Source organism: Ooceraea biroi, chromosome 2, assembly GCF_003672135.1.
Source record: "Ooceraea biroi isolate clonal line C1 chromosome 2, Obir_v5.4, whole genome shotgun sequence".
NCBI classification, from domain to species: Eukaryota; Metazoa; Arthropoda; class Insecta; order Hymenoptera; family Formicidae; genus Ooceraea; species Ooceraea biroi.
This window is the reverse complement of record NC_039507.1, coordinates 806,778-831,202: the sequence shown is the minus strand read 5'-3', so window position 1 is coordinate 831,202 and position 24,425 is coordinate 806,778. Positions and strand designations below refer to the sequence as shown.

General features: G+C 39.5%; 3 protein-coding genes across 11 annotated transcripts; 1 reads left to right on the top strand and 2 right to left on the bottom strand.

Annotated features, from left to right (window-relative positions):
- Positions 1 to 1,677: 1,677 nt before the first annotated feature.
- LOC105282924 (tyrosine-protein phosphatase non-receptor type 5) lies at positions 1,678 to 11,153 on the bottom strand. Of its 8 annotated transcripts, none has more exons than XM_011345263.3 (9): positions 9,435 to 11,153; positions 8,728 to 8,865; positions 6,640 to 6,835; positions 6,329 to 6,506; positions 5,802 to 6,023; positions 5,277 to 5,687; positions 4,813 to 5,108; positions 4,451 to 4,660; positions 1,678 to 4,378 (listed from the first exon to the last, which is right to left on the bottom strand). In XM_011345263.3, exons 2-9 carry the CDS (start codon positions 8,759 to 8,761, stop codon positions 4,267 to 4,269), a joined length of 1,659 nt encoding a protein of 552 aa, XP_011343565.1. In that variant the 5' UTR covers positions 8,762 to 8,865; positions 9,435 to 11,153; the 3' UTR covers positions 1,678 to 4,266. The 8 variants fall into 8 exon arrangements, with proteins under 8 accessions (XP_011343565.1, XP_026823666.1, XP_026823669.1 ...); XM_026967865.1 differs by having other exon boundaries at positions 10,881 to 11,153; XM_026967868.1 differs by lacking the exon at positions 8,728 to 8,865 and having other exon boundaries at positions 6,329 to 6,520; positions 10,881 to 11,151.
- A 4,254-nt stretch (positions 11,154 to 15,407) lies between these two features.
- LOC105282926 (sorbitol dehydrogenase) lies at positions 15,408 to 19,194 on the top strand. Its single transcript, XM_011345267.3, has 5 exons — positions 15,408 to 15,607; positions 17,756 to 18,013; positions 18,232 to 18,469; positions 18,564 to 18,742; positions 18,825 to 19,194. Exons 1-5 carry the CDS (start codon positions 15,467 to 15,469, stop codon positions 19,026 to 19,028), a joined length of 1,020 nt encoding a protein of 339 aa, XP_011343569.1. The 5' UTR covers positions 15,408 to 15,466; the 3' UTR covers positions 19,029 to 19,194.
- LOC105282923 (lachesin) lies at positions 19,096 to 23,663 on the bottom strand. 2 transcript variants are annotated; one of them, XM_011345259.3, is made up of 6 exons: positions 23,393 to 23,663; positions 22,963 to 23,204; positions 22,421 to 22,677; positions 21,556 to 21,959; positions 21,027 to 21,144; positions 19,096 to 20,859 (listed from the first exon to the last, which is right to left on the bottom strand). In XM_011345259.3, exons 1-6 carry the CDS (start codon positions 23,436 to 23,438, stop codon positions 20,838 to 20,840), a joined length of 1,089 nt encoding a protein of 362 aa, XP_011343561.1. In that variant the 5' UTR covers positions 23,439 to 23,663; the 3' UTR covers positions 19,096 to 20,837. The 2 variants fall into 2 exon arrangements, with proteins under 2 accessions (XP_011343561.1, XP_011343562.1); XM_011345260.3 differs by lacking the exon at positions 21,027 to 21,144 and having other exon boundaries at positions 23,393 to 23,662.
- Positions 23,664 to 24,425: the final 762 nt, after the last annotated feature.

Genomic DNA, 24,425 nt, shown 5'->3' with positions numbered 1-24,425 from the left:
TACCATTGCGCGCGCCTTCGCAGTTCGCACTCGTATCCAGCGTTTCGCGGGTCCAGAGAAACGAAACACGCACACACGCGCGATCACCGACGGACCGACCGACCGACCGACGGATGGACGGCCAAACGACGGATGCGCGCGCGCGCGCGCGCTCCCTCTTCTACTCGCTTCTATCCGACGTGCGAGACCGCGCGGGAGAACGAGTAGCGCGAATAACGGCGATATTGCCGCCGCTTCTGGCTCGACTCGTCGTCGGACCGTTCCGCGCTCCGATCGCTCGAGTCGCGGTGGTAATCCCGTCTCGTGTCACCAACCAAATCCGTGTCTCGCGCTGCTGCTACTCCGTGATACCGCACGCGCGGCCGAGACGTAATGCACAGACACACACACGCGTGCCAAGTCCGTTCGTGCATGTCACGGCGCGCAGGAACGTGCCTACCTCCCCTGGAATCCCAGGTGCCACTGCTTTCGCGGTACGTCGTTTGTAGCAGCGGCAACAGCTACAAACCGTTCGCGGCGACTTCATAGTACTCGTGATGATATGTTGCGAATCGCCGTTACAATGTTTTTTTTAAGGCACGCGGATATTTTAACGTTGACGCGTAATATCGTAGTCGCAATATCGCGTAATGTTTATTCAATTAATATGTGATAATGAATCAAACTCGCGATGTTCCGATGACACTGCTGCGTGGAATAATCGCGTGGAATAGACTTCGCTTGAAGTATACTTGAAGCAATGTTTCCTCTTAGCTTTTACCTCGTACTCACGCGTGCGATTTCGACGCTCGTTTTGTTTAAATAAACTTTTGATAGACCTTCGCGAGAGGTTTAGTATCGTCTCTAATGTTCGATAATGCGCGATTTAGTGTCCCTGAATTTGCGGCACTCCCGGCTAACACGTAGTACAGTACGGTCCTCTCGGCGCAACGAGAAAACGATTGGTCACGTGATTAAGATTAGTTTTGTTCGAACAGTCGCGCGCGAACGACACGCTCGAGCGCAGCGAATCGAGTCGCACGGTAATCGGTTATCTCGGGAAAAAACGCACTAACCGTATCGTGCGCTGGAAATTTCGAAACCGAGGGAACAAGCCGAGCTCGCGCGGTGACGACGTCGATCGCGACGTTACTCAGTTCGCCGGCTTATCGAAAACCTTGCTGCGACCGAGTCCATCTTCAGCACGACAAGATGGCTGCGTTACATCCTGGAATTGTTCGGCGTTGCTCATTTATTCGAGGTTTGTCGAAAACGACGATTTTATGAGCGGCATCTTCAACGAGACAACTGCTCGTCGGTGCTTCACACGTTCAAATTTACAACTGAAGCTTGTAAAATTGTATATGCGGTCATGGCATTCTCGAAGTTCGTTGAAAAGAAAGAGAGGAAACAGTTTATTAAATTTAATTTATTAATTAAAATAAATTTAATTAATTTATTAATTTGTAAAGGAATTCAGTGGGACAATGTGAAAAGTTTCAACAAAAAGAAATAAGGAATCGAGTAATTAGAGGAGTTGCGTCGAATAATTTCATGCAAGTTGGACATACTAAATAATTCGCAATTATTAAAACAGTAATAAAAGAAAGAAAAATCGTTAATAATATTCCCGGATTATGGGTAAATTAATTTACAGAAAATGGCCAATGACGTTAGAAAATCCGACATGACACTTTCATGGATGCTATAAACATTTATTACATCACATAAGTACAATTGAACACCGAGGGGTCGCTAAATCGTTATTGTTGTCGTTATTATTATCATTGTTTATGGTATCATTATTGTGTGTTGTGTTGTTTGCGATATCGTTATTATCACCGCCCATTGGATGCATCTACGTTAAATCACTCGCGCGGCCCTGCGCACTCATAAATAATTATATATATATTATATATACCTTTATATATATATATTATATATATATACCTTTTGTCTTACACAAATACATATTTTCTTAAATATATTCTTCTCTCTGTACAATTTATGTACACCTGGTATACACATACACATACACATACACATATGTATATACTCGTATACCTTCGCGCGGGCACGCATACGTATATACATATATATGTGTACATTGAGATGTATTCATGTATGGGGATGTATGCGCTTGCATACGTGTTCTTTAAGCATTGTACAATCAGGCGCATTAATGTCATTCCCTGTGCTCAAAAATATCTCGTGCCACGCGACTCATCGATTCTTTGGTTCTTTACGAATGTAAAAGCAGTTGAAAGTACACTTAATTATCAATCGAGACAAACGAGAAAATATTGTTCAAGCGTTAGAGAAAAGTTTTGGAATGCGAGCGTACTGAACGACATTACTGTATCCGATTGTAATAATCGAAACGAGTAACGAGCAATATGTACTATTCGGATAATATATCGGAGAGAGTTCACTTCGCTTTCTTCACAATACGTATATAAAAAGTCCTTTTTTGATACAAGTTTTCCACGTATACACGAAAGCAAGGTACATACATCTCTCAACTGTTCAGCCGTTAGAATCCGTATCTATCGAGAATAAGTCGTGGCCGGTCGAACTGAACCACACAAGGAGAGCTAGTCACTAAGATCTCGAGCAAAACGCATACAACATATACAACGCGATTTTAGGTATTATTATCTGAGCCGATTCTATCTAGAACTTTGGTGTTGATGGTGTTACTCCATTAGCTGATAAATAGCCTAAAAAATATTAGCAACCAAATCAAACGTTAACGATATAATAATCATTTATTGTCATGCAAATTCGCAGTAATAATTTAAATTTGTACCGATTAAAATTTACATTAACTCGCTTGAACCAAATGCATTATCGGTTGAATGTTAACTCCCCGATTAAAGCGTTAACTTAAATATACAAACATACAAACGCAGAAACGGACGCTTAGAGAACTACGCTAAACTTTCAATTTTACATAAATATTGATTAATAAAATCTAAACTTTGTTTTAATATATTACTTGATTATCGAAATAAGCGAAATATAAATACATCTTATATAAAAGACAAGAAGTTACACGATAATGTAACGTTTTGCCTTTTATATTTAAAATATCCCTACATAATATATTTTCTCTTCCCAAATCAATGCGAATTTATTTCTAACTGTTTAAGTTCCTTTATTATTAAATTGATTTATAATCTGAACAATTACTACATCGAGCGAAATATCGATTTAATAGACGAATACGAGGCGAAAGTTTGTTGTTAACGTGAATATGTAATTATATTCGCTAATACGGCGCATTTAGTTTTCGTATCTGCCTATTAAACTGATTATTCAGATTTTTAGTCTTCAAGCTATGTATAGATATATATTTCTTTTTCAATTATTATATTGTACTACCCGCGTTCAGTCTCGTGTTAGTCGGCGAATTAAATAAAAATAAAGATCATAGAGAGTTATTTTAAAATCAAATAGGAACTGGAAGTAGGACAGTGTCCAACCAATTCACGTCCTATAAATCAACAATTATTCCAGCTGTCGTGTTCGCGTGTCATGATCTCACATTTGTAATTCTATATGCCATTAAAGTAGTCATTAGCTCATACACGTTGGAACAACCTACTAAATTTTGCCACGTGTTCTACATTGTCGTCAAGCTACAGCGAAGGATTTAGTCCATTGGTTGTTAAAGACGCGTAATCATTTCTAAACATCGTTGCGCCTTTAGAGTCTATCGAAACTTGTTAGCTATTTTATAACCGACACGGGGAATGTGTAAAGAGATAATTAGACTCCAAGTGACTGATTCTTTGAATATCAATTTTACGAATACAAATCATTATCCGAAGATTGTTTCTCTAATATCATGATTTATATAAAATAATCCAATCTTGACTTAAGCATATCTTAATGGTGACTTACGTATCGCGCATTCACTACAAAGACAAATGCTGCTCCGTTCTATTAAGCCAACTGCGATACTTGAGAACGCATCGCTTAGGAAAACTGTGTGTGCTCCAACATGCGAGTCCTTTTTCTTTTCTTTGTCTTGAGCTTGGCGATCGATATTAATTGTCAACGATTTTGTCATGGCAGTAGTAAATGGCAGCTTATTAAACGAGGTTTTGACTCGTCCAAATATTGAAGATAATGGGATCAGCCATATGCTGACGTTGAGATTCGTTAGAGATTAACGCTTTTTGCAACAGGCATGTATGTCTGTACGAGGTGATATTCTCGTAGGCAATAACATGTCCTCTTTCGAGAAATAAAGGAATAGTCATTCTTAAAATAGTCCGTAGTTCAATCGCTTGAAGTCGACGGCTGGCTGTCTAGCGTTTCCTCGAAAAGATAAAGCGCTCTATGGACAAATTCATATTGTTCAGCCGTTTGCACCATGCCTCCACGGTCGTATCTAGAATTTTCCAAGATAGTTTAGTGATATTTATCAGAAAATCCGTACAAAATCGCATGTCGAAAGTCTTACCTCATCTGGCACAAGATACCCAATATATCGACATTTCCTTCTCTCACAAGTTGGATCATTCCTATCGCTAATGCTATAAAACAGCCAGTTCGTCCTATCCCCGCACTGCAGTGGACGACAACTGGCCCCGGTAAGGAATTCACTTCCGCGGCCATACTAACGAGCGCATCTGCGGACTGAGGTACGGCATGATCCGGCCATGAGTCGTACCTATCGGTACATTTTAGAATTTAATGTATGTAATGTACATAAATAGACAATATATTTAATAGACGAAACACATTTCAAAATATGTAAATTTTAATAAAGGAAAGCACAAGTTTCCATGACAGCTCTCGTTATTTCGAAAGTAAGAAAATTACCAGTAGTGCTGCAAGTATCTTCTTTCTCCCTCGTGCCTGATCTCCATGGTTCTGATGACGTACCCGTCCCTCGTATCGATACAGTTTACGATAACGGTGAAGGATCCGGCCTGTATGCGACTGTTCACGTCGAAGGGGAAATATGCCTCGCATTTTGCTTTCGACGCTTCGTGTAATCTGGTTATCATGACAACGACAGGAACTCGCTCTGCCCAGATCATTCTCCAGAAATCTACTATCGTGTGAGCTAATGGTCCCTGCGTTGCGATGTACCTCGCATCTTCACCGTCGTACCCCTATAATTGTTTTCGTATAATCTTCAAGCAATTCTTGATTCTTATGTTGAAAAGAAGCATCAAATTAATCTGTACACCTTATGTACAGTCTATTATGCATTAAATTGCTACACACAACTCTCTGATACGTCCAATATGTCTCCAAGCGACAATTTTGCTGTCACATACCCGAATATAATTGGCGTTTATGTAGCCGGCGAGAGGATCGCTGGGGGAGCCCGGTAGAATCACTCTCGATTGTGGATTAGGTAAAACGGAGCAATAACGATTCTTCACCCCCGAACCGCAAATGTCCACCTTCTCCGGAAGATTTAATGGCACCTCCCAAAATTCTTTGTGTAACATTGCCGGGTTATTGACAACTTTCTTCAATTGCGCTCTCGATAACACATTTCCCGCACTCAGCAGGAATTCCTCCGCCGTGCATTCCCGAGTAGGAGTGACCATATGCGGTGGACTTTCGGGTGCTTGCGCTAATTCTATGGTTAAACTCGTGCTCGAACCACGTCGTTCCAATAAGCCCTTTGCTTTTATGCGTATCGGTTCCGGTCTGCGTTCAGGTGTTGTCATAGACGTCACCTATCGATGCACAATTCGGTATCCGAAGTGTTGGAATGAGTTAGGTCAAATATAGCTCGATTTATGAAGGTTGTCTTACAAGATTAATATCGAAATTAATATATTTCTGCTTACCTCTGGCAAACTTGACGCTGTGGGGATCGATCGTGTTCCATGCGCGGGTGCGGGTGGCTTCGAATCTGTTTCGTGAACCCATTTGGCCTCCACGGATCCTTTCGCGTCTTTAGTCAACTTGTCTGACTGACAAATTGTCGCGCCATCCTCTACCAGACCTTGCTGATCGCCATCCTCGGTATCTTTTTCACGCGACATTTGTTTCCGCAGCCATAACAGGATCTTTTGGAAAGTGTTTATTATTATACAATTATAAGTGAGCGATTCAATAGAAGGTCATAATAAAATAAACTCAATTAATAATGAAATGAAAATGCTCGTTTCTGAGAAAAGGAAATATTGAACTTTATTAGAAAATTAGAATCAAAAATTATACGTCAATAATATCTTATTTTACTTTTCATATAAAACGAATCTCCTGGGTTTGCTGAAGGTTGAAACTTTTGAAATGTCTCTTCGTTCCTCGGAAGAGGAGAAAAACTGATTTTCTACGCTTCTTTCATTTTTCTAAAAAATACGGTGCTTACCAGGAATGTGAACAGAATAGTGCCAACTATGGCACAAAGCGTTATGAAGAGAGGCAGTTGCCCATCTAGCCATGATAGAGTTGCTCTGGAATGTATCTCCTTGTCCGTCCGACTACTGAGTTGAGCCACTTGGAGATCCATTCCAGCATCGTCCAGTCCTGTCACGGACTGCCGGATCCTGTGTTAAAGAAACTTTGCGATAAATAGCAGATTTTAATATCTTGCAAAGTATTATTAGTATAAGATTACTGGCATGGTAGCAGGAAACAAAGTCAGAAGATGCTTGTGCTCGCAACATAGAAGGCATTTACCTGTGATGAGACCTCGCAGGCATTCCCTTTGTAAACGGCGATAAGGAGATCGGCACAACTGTGTCCTTGTGCCACTTCCGTTCAGTAGTTAAATAAAATTTTTTCAAGGGATTTGTATTATCGCTGTTGTTGATAGTTCCGTCGTAGTAATTTACATCATTCGTGTAATGATGAGTCAAGGAGACACTTGTACCATCTGTAATAAGAATGTTATTAATTGCATGATGTACTCTTACAAATGTTACAATGTTGGAACGTCGTGCATATCATGGAAAGTTTTGTTAATCAAATTTCACATGGGAAAAGCTAACGTACGAACGTTTCTGGCGTTCTCCAAGAGAAATTTGTCGCGACATGGCATTTCTCATGTGAAACGTTCGACGAGTGAAAACTCTGTCTCGCTCTACTCTGTCGGGCGAAAGAAAAATCGCTCGTTAATTCGAGGAAGAAACCGCCAAATGGAAGAAAACTATGGGGTGACGCGGGCGCATGAGGTTACTGAACGAGAACGAGGATAAAGGCGCGAGCAGCTGCGGAATCGTCGATGTGTCATGTGGTTCGCTTGGCCGTGTGTGTAGCATCGCACGCACACGCACGTGTACACACGCACGCACAGCCTAAACAGCATGCGTCATTACCACTGTCCCGAAGTCAGAGCATCATGAATAAACTGCATCCTGTTTTCCGGTTGATGTAACACAACGGCGAACGGACGTACGACATTTGCGGCCAAGAAACGGAGAGAAAGAGAGGGGAAGAGAGGAGAAACAGAACGTTAGAGAAAGAGAGAGAGAGAGAGACTTCCACGTTTGTTTGATCGATACCTCTCGCCAGCAGCATGTACGCTAGTATCGCAAGCATCATATGATTGACAGTGACACGTGATTTGCGGATTCGGTAGTCCGAGGCAAACTGTCGCATGCACGTCGACGCGGCCATGTTGTGGCGGAGCTGGAAACCGAGCCGCGGTGTAAACTCCTCGCGGTGCAAATTCCCTGTCGGAACTGAGAGAGAGACGCTTCGCTTCGCCTCGTGTACCTTGTGTACGTGTGTGTGTGTGTGACCTGGACTTCGGTTCTATTCATAGTGCTCGACAGCCGGCTCGCGCTCCTCTCTCCGTGGCGTCGTAGTACGCGGGAGTGAGCGACGACCAATCAGGGTCGCGGTGATCCTGCCGGCCCGTCGGCGCCGGCCAATCGCGTCGCGAGCGCGATGCTCGTGGCGCGTTACCGAGCGGGTGGAGGGAGTCGGCGTGAATGAAAGAGGAGCACACGTGCGATTAATGATAGTAAAATGTATAACATTCGACATTTAGAATGTGTTACGTTCATTCGATGTGCGAGCGGATGTGCGGCAAGCTGCACTTGTTTCCAAATAACGGCGGATTCTGAATTGATTTAATGCGCATTCACCGCATGATGTGGATTAAAATAAAAAAGAGAAAAAAAATGAATCTCGTGTCATCTCATGTCGTGTTTGAATGATCATTGTCGTCACATCGAATAGAAAGAGAAAGAAAGAATTGAATTTTTTTCACTCGTAATATAGATATACTATTTTAAGTTTTTTGCTCTCGATTTTTTTGGTTTTCTCGGTAATTGTTCAGAAGTTGTTCAGAATGCATTTTCGAATCAAGGTTACTCCGTTTTATGTACGAGAACAAATTTCGTGGAAACGGTATAATTTTATTCTAGTTAAAATTTCTTCCAAAATCTGAAGTGCTTTATCCGAAAATACTTTTATTTGTTCTTTATGTTCAAGAAGCATATTTTCCAAATGATTAGAATAATAACCATAGCTGGATCATTGTATTCGTCTATGTACATATAAGCTTAAGCAACAAATACATGATTTCGATTAACGTATGTAACTTCATGTTTTAGAAGCGATTCAAGACACGAAGTTATACTATTGATAGAACAGCTTCCTCACGGAGAGTAATCTTGGTCTGAAACACTTTTATGTGAATAGCCACTAGTTTCGGAGATAATCATACGAGAACATTAAAACAGATTAACCCGTATATCACAACTTGATTTTCTGATATCTGGCAAACTTCCGGAATTGACTCGTATTAATAGAAATTACCGTGTGACAGAGCAATATCCTCGCATCGGTTCATGGTCGTGCTCTGTTAGCTCGGTTTCGAAATTTTTCGTATTCTTCAGTGATCCAAAACTTGCGAAATTCTTGATGAAATGGGGTAGTTTCCTCGTTTTTCACTATCTAAAATTGATCAATTTAGATTCAGAATTGCGACGCGTGTTAGCGTCAGTTTCGCTGTCGATCTCGGGCATGCGATGGCCTCGATGTCCATGAATATTCTCGCAGGCACTTTACACATGCATTTCTCAGGAATATACCGATGATTCACGAAACCGGATGTCCGTGTTTGCCGTTCATGGTTACTTAAACGTCGCATTCGTTTCGCTACAGATCGGACTATTTGCGTTTTATTCATACATTGTTTTCACGTCAGTGTAAAGCACACAAACACATATACACGCACACTAATGTAATAAAATTATAGACAAAATAATTAAGCAAATTTCTTCAATTCGCGATTTGATATTTCTCTGGCGAATCTCGGTATCTCTTTGTCTCAAGCAGCAAATTTGCTTTCTTACACATTACTTACTAGTGGCTACAGTACGATAGTGGCAACCGACGATCATTGTTGTAGCAGCTAAAAAATCAATAAGCAGCATGCCGGAACTGAATGTTTGACTATGCAAGTGCCTTGATTTCACGTTAACATGAACAAATCGTATGTAAAATATAATCTTCGAACTTACCGAAAGATTGATTTAAACAAAACATTTATACATCTCCGTTTACTTTGCAGTAAAGTTAAATAAAAAGTGCCAAAAAGATCAAATCACTAGTAGCGTAATACCCGCACGAATGTTGGAATAGCCTCTGTCGACTGACTTAGTCTCCATTCATCCTTCTACAGGGAGCTTAAGAATTTTCATAGGGCGCACGCACTTGCATAAAATTGTGCTATACTATGATTGGTCGAAAGGAGACTCGAGGATTAAGGCAGTTGTCATTCTTAGCTAACAGTCAAATAAAATTCCTCGAGAATCAAATTTTTTTCACATTAATCAGTTTCTCTGGCTAACGTTGTAATAATATGTGGTAAGATTTGACCAATAATAAAAAAAGTGTAATCAAATTTATTTTTAACGGAAAACACCATTCTCCTTTGTGTATTTGTTTTTCAAAAAGGTTCATGCACGCATCGCTTTAATGAATGCATAAAAAGAATGGAGAGTGGAAGTTTTTTATTATAAAAATCAATCTGTTTGTATTCCAAATTTTTGCTCGGGGCGATTTGTTCATTCAATCAAATAATTTTCCTCCACTGCCGACGTGTCTTTCTCTACTTTATTTGATTAAAAAACTTAATTGGGTTAGATATAGATAAACTGGTTGATTTTTATGAATTTTTATGGAATGAAATATTGCTTTAACATTTTGATTCGTTCAACACATCTAGGCGTTGTTATGTAAGAGGAATATATACCTATATATTGTTGAGAGTCGACACACACTTGGGAATTTAAAAATTCATAAGTTCGTTGTAGGTGTATAATCATAGGGAACACATTAATTTATTACATTTGCGATATCGTGTTAAGTTTAGTTTGCAACTCGTATTGCTGGATGTTATTTAGAAGGAATATCCAGTCCCAGAGATGCATCCTTAATCATTGTAAATCATCGACAGGGATGTTTCATATTGATGTACTCGAGGTAAATTATTAATGTCTATTTTTGCAATTATACATTATTAATTTAGTAAAACCCATTTGTAATCATATTAAAAATTTCTTAAAGCTTTTAGATTGGATTTATTTTTTATTTTTATTTATATACAATATTTTAATTATCATGAACCTTAATTGGTTTCAAAGTTAAATCTTGAAACTTTTTTTAAACAAAAAAAGTAAATGATTTAATTTTTTCATCCTAAAATTTTTGTGTTTCAAAAATGAGGAAATATTTGTCAGTAATGGATTAAAAAACACAGAACATGTAAAAATTACCCGTCTTCCTCGGACAAGTCGCTCTTCTACGAAAGAAACCTGTAGATCCGATTTAATAATCGTACTATGTATAATATTTCATTATACATAGCGCTGTATGCATACAAGACAGTAACAGATCTCTACCGAAACACATTTAGACGATAATGCTAAAACATACATCTGCTCGCATTCATTTCGGCTGTGTACCTTGAGATGAGGAGGCAAGGGTGGTGACAGTTTTTCTTCTCCTTTCGTGGTGTTCCGATCACGTGTCGTTAAAACGTCGTCCCGTTCATCAGGCCCTCGGGTATCACCCCGTGCACATCGGCGTCGAGGCGGATGACGAGGGGTACGTAGTTCCGCAGATAACTCGCGCGACTGCGTCCGATCGGACTCGCATGGGACGCATCTGAATGGCGTCTGAACGGATTGCAAATGATGACGGCCGACTGCATTCACCTCTCTCGCGCGCGCTGCCCGCGAGAAGGGGTGCTGACGGCGACGGGGTGGAATGCAGTAGTCGCGCGCATTCGTGACACGGATACGACCCACCCTCCTTTTCTCCCTCCAGGGGGTGACAATACGTTGCTCTCACTTTACCGATCTCTTGTGCGCATCACCATGATATATGCATCTAATGATCGATGATGATCTTGATGACATTGTCAAAAAAATTGTTAATTTGTTTCATTATTTTTTGATTGACAGTATTCTCGTTTGTCGTTATAGTTAGTGTAACATTTAAATCGCGCATTTATAAGTATCTTTATTGCAAGGAGACGCAATATTAGCATCGTTATTGTTATTAATTTTATTATCTTTCATTATTGTTGCTGATCTTTTTGCAGCTAAACAATATTTATTCTTTTCTCCACCGTTTCTTGTTCCTTCGTTTTACATTTCATCTTGCTATCTCTGTTTTTCTTCAATCACCCCCGGCGAATAACGACCGGAAGAGGAAAAGAAGCAATGCAGGAGCAGGGAGGAAGAGAGAGACAAAGGGTACGGGGTTGGGTACGAACGGATAGGAGGGAACGTTGAATGGAAACTCGGAGGTCGACCGAGAGGGTGCCGAGCGCACGAGGGTGAGGGTGAGAGGGAGATGGGGACGCAAAGCGGCCTTCGCCGTTCGGGAAGGGTGAAGAAAGGGGGATAGAATGCAGGCTAGTCTCGTCGGCGAACAGCGTCCCCAATCGATACACATGCAGCAAAGTTGTACGCTTTTTCCTTGTTGATCTTTTATTTTATTATATTATTTAATAGTTCAATGCGATACGTTATTTAAAAATAAACGATTGTCACAAGAAAGGCAGAGGCAGAATTTATTTATTACTGTATCTCTATGTACGTCATACGTTTGCGGTACTACACTACTGAAAATTATTATGGAGTGACCCAATAACGCGTTTCATCATGGTTTGTAACGATGATAAATCGATTAAAGGAGCGCATATTTTACAAAGTCTGCGAGAGAGTGTTGGACATTGACAATAATTCACTCGCAGTCAATTCGGCAATATTTTCAGCACTATTTTCGGCACTATTTTATTCGGGATATTGCATCCCTACATTTTGTGTGTCAAATATCAGCAGCACGTGTCCATATCGACATTACCTTGTACACGATGCAACTTCAACGATAAAGTATAATATATGCGTTATATATGTATACGTTCTGGAATCAATCTTTCTCTAATTTTCTGTTTAATAAAATTAGAATTATTCCTCGTATTGATATCTTGTAATATAGCGATTCATAGTGCAAACGTTTGTATCAATTTAACTCTTAAATCCGATCATGTCTGGCGGCTGCATAAGAACGGAATGTTTAACCAGTTTAATCGACCAAGCAACATGTCATATCCGCTTCCGGACGCTCGACAGATGTGAGAGCATCTTGAAAATATCTCCTCAGAGATCTACTTTGAAATGAATCATACTTGAGCAATGTTTGTGCGTTTGTGTTAGAGCAGGCGTGTATTAATTTCTACACGTTACTCGTAAATATCAAACTCGTAAATTTACCAAAGATGGAATTGATCATATTCCAAGGCGAAAACTTTTAAAAGAAAGTAAAACTTTTCAGGAATTATTTGGATTTTCAAAGACGCCTTTCAAAGTAATTTGTTCCGCTGGAGAATAGCCATTTCTTTCGCAAACTGCGATGCATTACAAGAGATCATGAGCACTTACGTCATATCCGCTTTCCGATGGTCGGAAAAGCCGCAAAAGAGATTCTTCGATCAGCACGTTTCGTTTGAAACATGACAAACGGTTGATAATTAATCGAAGAAACGTGAAGGGCATCGTAATGGTAACCGCAGAACAAGCAAATAGATCTGTTGGGTAAAGGGAAACATCGGAAAAGCTGCGCACACGCAATGCGAATTCGCTTGCAACCCTCAATGGACTGCCTACCCCATTCGCATCCGCTTGCGGGGATAGAGCTCTTTCATTGAGCACGACTTGGTCGCTTCCACTTTCCGTTCATGCGTCCGCCAGCCTCGTTTTTCTCCCTTTTCTGTCCTTGTTACGCGTTTCTCTCAATTTTCTTGTTGCTTCTGCACGTATGCGAGCGAGCATTTGATGTGGGTTCGGCCGGGCTCGTTGTCGCTGGAAGGGCTGAGGGTATCACTCGCCCCGCAAATTGTTCTTAATGCATTTACCAGAGAAGCTATTGATCGACTCGCGATTTTTCAATGAACTGCACTGTCGTTGCGGATGGCAATACGAAGGACACAAGGCAATACGCGACCCCGGCCCGTCCACAACGACCTACTTCGACGGCTATGACGTCGAGTGGTCCATTCACCTTATAGCTCGTTCAAATGCCAGAACACGTGTCATCATTGGCTACCTTTATGAATACGCGAGAGAAAAATTTCTACAAAAGATATTTAATCTTTACATGCATACACGTGCATCATCTTACAAAATATCTAATCTCTTGAATATACATATCACTTATCTTGAATACACATATCACATTGTTTGCTTATCGTGCGCTTTAGCTCCAGTCACCGGAGTGTCCTATGCCTTTTTGTTCTCCAGCATTCCTGGAAGAGAAAAAATAAAACGCAAATGCTTATATATTTTGCGCTTGTTACATTATTCTGCGTCGGGTTAAATGTCAATCCGCGGATCGCTGAAACTTGGAGCGCTTTTCTAAAAAATCGTCAAAGAAATGCTCACCGGAGTGAAGATGATTTAGATACCTGCACCTCTCAAACGACTTCCGAAGTGCATCGAGGCAAACGCGAGAGGTGAAATTTCGCTTGCTGATGTCAAACGATATACATTTTCCTGATACAACTCCCGAAGGTTGCCCGAAGCGACCTAATTCGGAAGCGATGACGTTCGACTCCTCTCCCTCAAACAAGTGTCGATCCTAAACTGGGTTACTGAGACACTTGCAGTTTCGTAGCACCGGCGGTTTTCGAGCTATCTAAACTGTCAGTGGATCATCTTGTTTTCGAGGAAACGCGAGTGCATCGTAAAATTTGGAGCGCGCGTCACAATCGATCTGACTACGAGGACATTCAAGCCAGTGCGTTTTCACTATGATCGCACAAATCAAGCCCAAATTCTGTTTTTGCAGGTCGGTGCGATCTCCTTTCGACGCGAAAAGATCGGGATGGCGGGGTAGCTTGTCCCAGTAACCCAGTTCATTCCCGGGGTTGAATGAACGGGGTTGAACGGCAGATGACGTCATTCCCGACCTCATTTCCGGTTTCCCAGTGCAACTAGCTATCCACTTCTGTATCTCGTTGACCCGAAATCTCTCATGAATCGAAGGACGCTCGTTCATAGCGAGTCGATCTGCGTTGTGCATGAATGAATTTTCTGCAACCACTGCTATGTGGAGGAATCGTTAATTTCGTCATTTAATTTTCGTATTTGCACCTTGATTTTCTTGACATACCTCCATGTCTTGCCACGCGCGAGTTTTATCTTACACTTGAATATTATTTCTGTTCCTGCTTGTAATCTACTTGTACATAAGTATAAGTATTTGATGGACATTTTTACGAACAAATTTTTAGTAGCCTCATGGGCTCCCCTTTATCTCCAATATTAGCGGACATCTAATATTGGATTATACGTACCTAAATTGTTTCTAAATTAAATAAATCGATTTTTTAAAGGAAATACGTATTTTTGTTCACCCGTCAATTTGACGGGCGTCCGTAGAAATAGGTATATAAAAATGTCCGCAAACCTAGTGTTAAAAAGCACTTCAACTCGATACACTTGCAGAAGAAAATTTACCGGCTGTTTTACGACACTATTTTGTAAGTCTCTTATTGTTAGTTATTTGTCTCAGTATCAGTCGTGTATTGATGGTCATAAGTATTGTTTCGTGTTCCTTGACGCGCTCTCACAGTTATTTTCAGCCAGTAAGTGTCATCCTTTTTTCGATTCTCTTTCTGTGTTTTTTCTTTTTTAATTTTTTAATTTTAATTGTAATTTTTTAGAAAGTAACTGTATATTGCACTTGATAAGGACCTAAACCAAGGTCGAAACGTTACGTATCATCTAATAAAGAACTTGCTAGTTGTGTCGATTAACAAGATATTAATAAGTATAAGTGATGATACATTATCATGACCTTTCCATGATGTCTCACTAACAGTCGTCGTGTTTGTAAATGCATTGAAATGCTGCAATCAAAATAATATATCATGCCGAGATAAGACGACACATCTTCTTGTCACCGTTTAAATAACGGATAAGTAGCTTGATTTCTCGTAGTGTTCTCAATTAAGGCGGTTCAAGCGGGTACGAATCGTACGATGGAATATTTGAGCTTTGATCCGTCGAGCAAGTCGCTTACTCTAAAGAAACAAGCCGCTCTTCCTGAACCTGCAGCGAACGAGATTCGGATTAAAGTTGTGTATTCTGGAATTTGCGGGACGGATCTTCATATTTTGGAAGTATGATATGATAACATTATGAACACATAAGCCATTTGCCTCTCTCTCTCTCTCTCTCTCTGCGTGTGTGGAATGTGAAAAAACAATAATTTCCGAGATTATGATGAAACTTGACGTGACAGAACTTTATAAATTTTATATGACGTTGTCATTTTCTTTGAATTGTATTACATAATTGTATTTTATTCGTACAAAATACTTAATTAATAATATAAAATATTATAATATAATATACAGGGTGGTCCACTTAAATCGATCATCTTAGATATTTCACTTGTTTTTGATGATACGAAAAAATGTCTAAGGAAAAAGTTGCACCGTTCGAAGGGGCTATCATGATGACAGAACAAAAATTGTTTCAAGGCTATTGTTTCGGAGATTCAAAGGTCAAGATAATTTTTTTAAATGGAACTACATATTTTTGTTTGCGCAATTTTATAGCCAACATCGAGAGGAGTTCAGCGACCTATGACAACATGACCTTTAAATGATCTTGAACGCGGGAAACAGAAAAATCAAACTTTATGCTCTTCAACACAAAACTCTATTTAAGGAGGTGTTCGAAATGATGTCCTCCGACTTCAATACATTTTCTAATACGATGCACAAATGATACTCTTACCCTTTCTATCATTTCTGAATTTATACTAGCACATGCATTCAAAATGCGCTCTCTCATGTTCTCTTGTGTAGTTGGTACATTGTAAACAGTGTTCTTTAACATTTCCCACAAAAAAGTCTAAAGGATTCAAATCAGGAGAACGTGCTAGCCAACTGATATGTTCTCCTCTTCCTATCCAGTGTTCCGGAAACATTTCGTGTAAAACTGTACGTGCAACACGTGCGTTATGAGCCGGACAACCACCATGCTGATACCACATTTGTAAACGAGTTTCTAACGGCACCTCTTCCAATAAGTTTGGTAATTGTTGGGACAAAAAATCAGAATATTTTTGACCATTTAATGTACCATCAATAAAGAAAGAGCCAATGATTCGATTGTGTAAAACATCACACCATACATTAAGACTCCATGGACGTTGACGTTCTACTTGTCGAAGCCACCTTGGATTTTCAACGGACCAATAGTGCATATTTCTTCTATTTACTTGTCCATGGTTAGTGAAAGTTGATTCATCGGTAAACAATATTCTGTTGAAGAAGAATTCATTGACCTCCAACTGTTGTAGCGCCCATTGACAAAATTCTATTCGATTAATAAAATCATTTCCATGAAGTTCTTGATGCAATGCAATGTGATATGGATGAAATGAGTGGCGTTTAAGAATGCGTAAAACACTTGTCTTGGAAATACCAGTATTTCTTTGTATTTGTCGAGAACTGATATGTGGATTATTTGCCACTGCAGCCAAAACAGTAACTCTGCTGGTTCATTAGTTTGCAAACGAGGTCGCATTTTCTTACGTGAACAAACACTTCCAGTTTCACGAAATGTTTTAATAAGACGGTGAAAAGCAGCGCGAGACGGTAAACGCTTTTCAGGGTATCTTTGGCCGTACATTCTCTGCGCCTCTGTAGAGCTTCTTCCGCTTTCACCGTAAATAAGAAGCATTTCTATTCTTTCCTCTTTCGTATAATCAGTCATATTTAAATTAAAATTATCTTGACCTTTGAATCTCCGAAAAAAATAGCCTTGAAACAATTTTTGTTTTGTCATCATGATAGCCCCTTCGAACGGTGCAACTTTTTCCTTGGACATTTTTTCGTATCATCAAAAACAAGTGAAATATCTAAGATGATCGATTTAAGTGGACCACCCTGTATATTATATTATAAAAATATTTTGTATCATTAATTACGTACTACCTGCAAAGTATGACACGAGAAAACTGTCATATTTCCCATTAAACTGTAATTATATAATAAAGATACCTTATAATATCTTATAATAATTTCTCATGTAATAATAATTGATGCTTGAAAATTATCTGAAGAAAGTTAAGATTGTAAAGAAGATGTAAACCGTTACGGTTCATGATTGTTTGTTTCGTCACAGTCTGATAATGCGTTTTTATTTGTAACAATGTGACCTGCGATAAGAATGTCACAGTCATATCACAGCGTTAGTACACAAGTATCGATATATACGGAGGTCGATTTTAAAGCAGCGCATCTTTTCTCTTACAGGGATCCTTTCCCTGTAAAAAAGATGGGTTCCTGACGCTCGGACACGAGTTCGTAGGTACGGTCGACAAGCTCGGGTCTGAAGTCACCGGTTTTAAAGTCGGCCAACGCGTTGCCGTTGATCCTAACAGCGGCTGCAACAAGTGCGGCCACTGTCACAGTGCGAATTATCATTTTTGTGAACTCGGAGGCATAAACAATACCATAGGCATTTACAGGAATGGAGGATGGGCTACGCACGCGATCGTCCCGGAAACCCAGGTACGCATTGCACGTGAGAACAATCTCTTTGCGATGACCTTTTGCTTTGACCCGCGTTTCATCGATTCTTTTTATTGTTTGTAAAACAATAAACTCGTAAAATCGATTGTATAAAATAAACGAAAAAGGATAAACTTATTGAATATTATTTTATTTGAGCTCTGACGTCATCGTTCAATATTGGCGAGACAGATTTGATACATTCGACTACTGTATAGGTATACTCGATCCCGGATGAAATCAAGATGTACGAAGCGGTACTGAGCGAGCCACTGTCATGTCTAGCTCACGGCTGGGACAAACTCAATCCTGTGAACGTAGGAAGCAGGGTGCTCGTGATAGGCGCCGGCATTATAGGATTGTTGTGGGCTTGCCTGCTCCATTTGCATGGTTTGCGGAAGACCGTCACTATCAGCGAGCCGCAGCAGAAACGCAGAGAGCTCGTCTCTACTCTTGGTAATGCGAGAAATATTGAAAGATCGTTACATAAATCATAAACTTGGTATATCGATTTTTTTTCAAACAAGTCTAAGAGATACGCGTGAAACAGGTCTAGATTACCAAGTGAAAAGTCCTGATGAGGTGAAAGAGGAGTTCGATTTAGCTGTGGATTGCAGCGGTTCTGCTCCAGCTATGGAAAGAGCCGTATCTCTACTAAACCATGGTGGTCGCTTGTGCGTATTCGGCGTTGCTAATCCAAATGCGAAACTGACGATTGAACCGTTTCAGGTACAGCTATTACACAATTGAAAACTGATGTGCATGAAAATCATCGTTTCGATCGTCTTGTTAAAACTGATTTCATTGACAGGTCTATAAGAAAGAGTTGACCATCGTAGGTGTGAATATAAATCCCTACACTTTCCCTAAAGGATTGGCTTTATTGCAGTCAATGTCCGCGAAGTATTTGGATTATGGTAAATTAGGAATCAAAGTGTTTTCTCTGTCCCAGTACAAACAAGCTCTTGACGCGTTGAAAACAGGAGAGATAAGCAAAGCCGTCTTCAAGTTATGAAACAAGGATTTTTCAGAGGCAGAGGGAGAAAGAGGAAGAGAAAGAGAGATGTATATTGTGTGCGCGTCTTTTTATAAAAGTTTATTACTTATTCTCCATACAAATTTGGCTGAGTATGTAAACACGCACAAAAATTTCAAGTAATAAAATGTAAGTGTGATATAAACGAGGGGACTACATATACCTTTATAAAACTCTATCTTTACCACTGATATTATAATCAGAGTACACTTTACAGTAGATAATTATATCTCACGTGTATATAAATACGTGTATAAATAGCTATTATAAGAGATATTACAGTATATCATAGCAGATTAAAATACAAATTACAACATTCGCGTGCGAGTATAAAATTGTAAATCATGTAAAAAGTATATAAAATCTCAGATCTTTCCATTGAAATTCTAATTTTCTATTCCCTTATCGGGATATAATTAATGATAATAATAATTGATATGATTGTTTTGTTAAAAAAAAGAAGGGAATTAAGAGACCCCTAAAAAAAAAGCGATAAGTAAGAATACACGCTAGAAACACACAAAATGTAATCCTATTTACGTTATGTACGTACTGCCCCCTAAACATTATACACATTTATAATTTCACTTCTAATATCATGAATTACAATTTGTATCACGAACAAGGCACTAACATCAACATTGTTTTCTTTGTTCATGACATCCCGAATGTTAACAGGGTCAGATAATTCCGCGTCAAATTTTCTTATACAATTTTTATCCGTATTGTCGACTTGCAACTACTATAAACTATCCGTAAGATCGTAATCGTAATTGATATCGCAAATATGTTTCGTTATTCTTTGCTCCCCCTCTGTCTGTCGATTGTACGAGGCCGAAGTCTTCGTCACATTATCCACGTGCCAAAAAACAAAACTTCCACATTATCGTGCGAATGTATTGGAATGTATTTATACGTTGTTCACACAATTGTATGTTAGTTACCTACATTCGTAAGTGTATTCGAGTCGTCGTATCTCGCAATAATCAGAATATCAATAAGAATATCAGTTTGGCAGGTGGATAAGAATCACATGTTAATATCGTTGTGCCTAGAATCGTTTTCCCTAGAATATTCTATCAAGTTACATTCTGCGTTTCACATCATTTTAATAATTAAGTTAAGAAACGTTTAATATCATTCAACTTAACAGTTGTTAAGAGATATCTCGTTCTGCAGGAGTTTACGCGAGTAAACTTAAAATTTCGTTGCCTAACATTGAAATTGTAAAAATCGAGCAGCATGCATACTTATTATTACTATTATTATTATTATTATTATGAAGAGAAACACGTCATAAATATTCGTAGGAAAACGTATACAACAGATCGATATAGAGATTCCAATACAAATTATACAGCATATCTATATATACATGTAAGAATTGATAAAAAAAAAGGAATAAAATTCGTAAAGATATCGTCAAGATATCATAAATTTGGAAAAATTTATAATAAAATTTGGAGAACTCATAAATATAATCCAATAATTAATAATTCTAAATTAGGTAATTGCACCATGTTGGCACATGTCACGATACACACATTATACGGTATCGATGTGATAAGACGTGTCCCGTTTTTAGTAAATAATAAAATTAAAAAATATAAAAATAATTGCGTGATGCAAATATAAAGAGTCAATTATTAAATGGTTAATCGTGAGACTCTCTTAGAACTTCGCTTTTGGTTTTACAGCGTTATCGCAACGATAATAAGGCTGACGGTTGCGTAGAGCCATTTCAGGTGATCACATCGACTCGCTGATGCCCATTGGAGGCCCGGATAGTTAATATTTGGTGTAGAAAATTCTGCAAGTGCCAAAGTAGATTAAAACAGACCAAGTCAATATGTAGAAAGTCGGGTAACACGATTACGAGTTGATCCAGTATCACATAATTAAATCACCAGTATACATAATTCTAAACTAAAATAATTACACATTACAAGATGTTGCAAGATGTAAAAAGTAATTTACCTTGTTGTCATTGCAATTAATAAAACTAGAGCTACCAAGGGTCCCGAAGAAACTGGAACTACGCCAGTTCCGTAATGAGCTTGGCCACAAGCTGGCGGGCAAACGGGGATAATAGTTTCTGCGCAAACAAACGAGGAAACAAATCTAAGCATGCTAGGTACGAAAATAAGTTTGGTCGTATAATCAGCTAAAAAGGGAAAAAGATTAAATTAAGAAGGAGAGCACACGTAACAAGACGCAAGATGCATATCGATACGGCTCAAAAATTGTCACATGAGTAACGGAATGGATATTTCCACTATTACCATGCACAATCAGTATTGATAAGGGGTTTGCGTCCAGCACAATTAACACATTGTTGGTCAATGTTTTCAACACTGTCCAAGTTCCCAGTTATCTTATCTTAAATTACAAAACGTGCGAGTTTTCTCGAGATTACTTAACAAAATGAGATATAAACGAGCTATGAGCTACGTTACTACATACGATACACAAAAATCTCTGTAAGTCTCTTCTCGTCTTTCCTTACCGAAGAGCTCGAGCTTGGTTTCAGCGGTGCCCAGTTTATTGGCCGCACGGCACACGTATTGTCCGTACTGTCGTTTCTCTATGGTGATAACTCGAATTGTCGTGTCAGTGTATTCATCGGCGGTTGCGAAATGCGATATACTGTAGTGCTGATTGTTTGACAATTGAACTTCGTCTTTGAGCCAGACAATGGCCGGTGGAGGGTACGCTTCCACATGACACTCCAGATCCATGTCATACTGTAAAGCCTGCCCGAGCCGCGGCCTTGGTGCTGTGATCACCGGCGCGAATTCGACCTCTACGTTAATGTTGCGTCTAGTACCATGTCCAACGCCATTCTCAGCAACACAGTAGTACGTTCCACGATCCTCCTTTCGTATGGTGGATATTTTTAACATGTTGCCACTGTAATAATTTTTTATTACACGTGAATTATTTGGTTAAACAAATCGTTCCAATTACTAAAAAGTGGTCGATTTTTACAGTAAAATGCTCAGTCAGAGTTACGATTAGAACTTTTTGACTCACTCAATGTAATAATGTACTATTAGCATAAATGTAATATTAAACAATAAATGGATGTAATATAATACAATAAATAAATTCAACTATAGCCCACAAGCAGCCTGTACATGTCCCTGATGTGCTCCAATCGTCTAATTTATTTATTCGAGTGTCAGGTACCTGTTTTTTGAATTGGCTAGACCCAAGGAACTTTAAACTTTTTAAAGAATTTTTTTATAGAAAATTTACTTTGTCTCTGCAGAATTTTGAACCCAGATTGTCCAGATTGAGTTAATAGACTAGCATCTTACTAGAGCCATCCACTCCTTAATAAATGTAATGTAATAAATAAGACCATATACCGGTAAGTGGATCCTCCTGTTGGCAAAATGGCATTGTTTTCTCTGCGCCATGATATCCTTGGCAGTGGAAAGCCACTAGCATAACATTCCAGTTGGACCGATTGTCCTTCACTGACCACTAGAGATTGAGTCGAGTTGTCGCTGATTATTGGTGGTCTGCGAACTTGCAATTCTACTTCTGCACTTATAAGATTGTTCACCGATATTTGTAGCCTACATTGATAGAATCCAGCATCCGTCTCTTGTATATCTTTAACCTAAAATATCATATGCGATAATTTTATGATACAATGGCGTTATGTAACACAAATGAATACAAACTGATGAATCAATGCTGTTCGGTATATTTGCGTACTGCACGGTGCAAGCCTCAGCAATTATTTTCATGAACGAGTCGCGAATTGTACAATCAAACTCGATGATCCACTCATTAACTATTATAAAGTTCATTGAACATGACGATCGAGCATCACCGAACGACATTGACACACTCGATTGTACATCTCGTGTTACAGGGTGGGATCATCCAAATAAATTCTTACTTGTAAGATGTACGTGGTGGTCGCTGTATCATATCGCAGGGAGAATCTGCTGTCCCTGATTATGAGTGCAGTGCCCGTGGAGAGCGCTACTTGCTCGTGAACGTTCTCCTTGTTAACCTTTATCCACAAGATCGGATACTCCTGCGCATACTGCACGGAGCATTGTAACTCCACCGTCTCGCCGATATCCTTAATCTGCTCCTGCGATATGTAGGATATCGTTGGGGTACGCTGAGCGGCGACTAAAACATTATCAGAGAACTTGAAATTTTCACGGATCATACGAGGCGCATATCGACTCTTGTCGAACAGCGAACACAAAAATGTTCTTCGATTTTCGAGGAAATATGGCACCCGCGAACCGAGAGCGCGTATTTCGACAATCACAGAACGTACAGGCGAGACCCGCATATATGATCAATGTGTTTACCTGCTTCCAAAAACGCGCATATCAAAGCTAAAGTGATAGCACACATCGTGACACACCCAGTACGGTACTCGACGCACCCGAGCAATTGTTTAGCTTCTTTCCGCAGCGCGGCTGTTAACCCTTTACTGCGCACGCGTCCGATGCATCCGCGTCTCGCGAGCGACGCTACGCGGCGTTTTGTTTTGTAGACTGTCGCGAGCGCGCAGGTGGTTAATAAATATGGCGCACGTGATGCCTGTATCTCTAGTCAAACGCAAGTTGAAATCTCTTCTCGTCCGTAATTTCTCTTTCGTTGCAATTGTCTCGTTTAAACGGATTTTAAATTATCATCTTTAATTATAATATCGATATCAATTGGCTTGGTAGCCTACGAACAATTCGAGCGAATTACCGACGCAACTCGATCGCTCTTGCGCTTAATTTGAATTTTTGAACGCTTTCGTTCAAATTCGCTCGAATTCGATTTCACTTCAACTCGAATTTCACGAATATTTAATATTTAGTTATCAGGGAATTATCAAAGAATGGCACGAGTCTCGAAATAATTGATGAAAGATGGATTAATCGGATCTCTACGATTTTTGTCAACGTGATTGCCTTGAAGATTCGTTACTCGTACGAAGCGCAAACACAACTTGGATACTTGGATAGTTCCCGCATTTTGGAATAAACGATAACGTAATAATAAATTAGGATAGTTAATAATGAATATTAATTCGATAAAACACTTCGTTTTGCTGCCAGAACAAGTTTCACGCGCGAGGAAGATTATGCGCATTTTTTATATCATCCCCCTCCGGCTGCCGTGGGAGACGCTTCAAGTTCAAGCACAAATGAGCAGCTCGATTGATGCGTCGTTTACGACGGCATACATGTCAGACATATGTTGTGTCTATCGGGTAACCATAGCGATTTCGAAAGCCTCGACATTCCGCTGGTGTTTCCATTCCCCACGTATGCGAGATCCTGGTAATGCACACATACATCGGCCCCCCTTACGAAACGTATGTCCAACCACACAAATGATACAGCA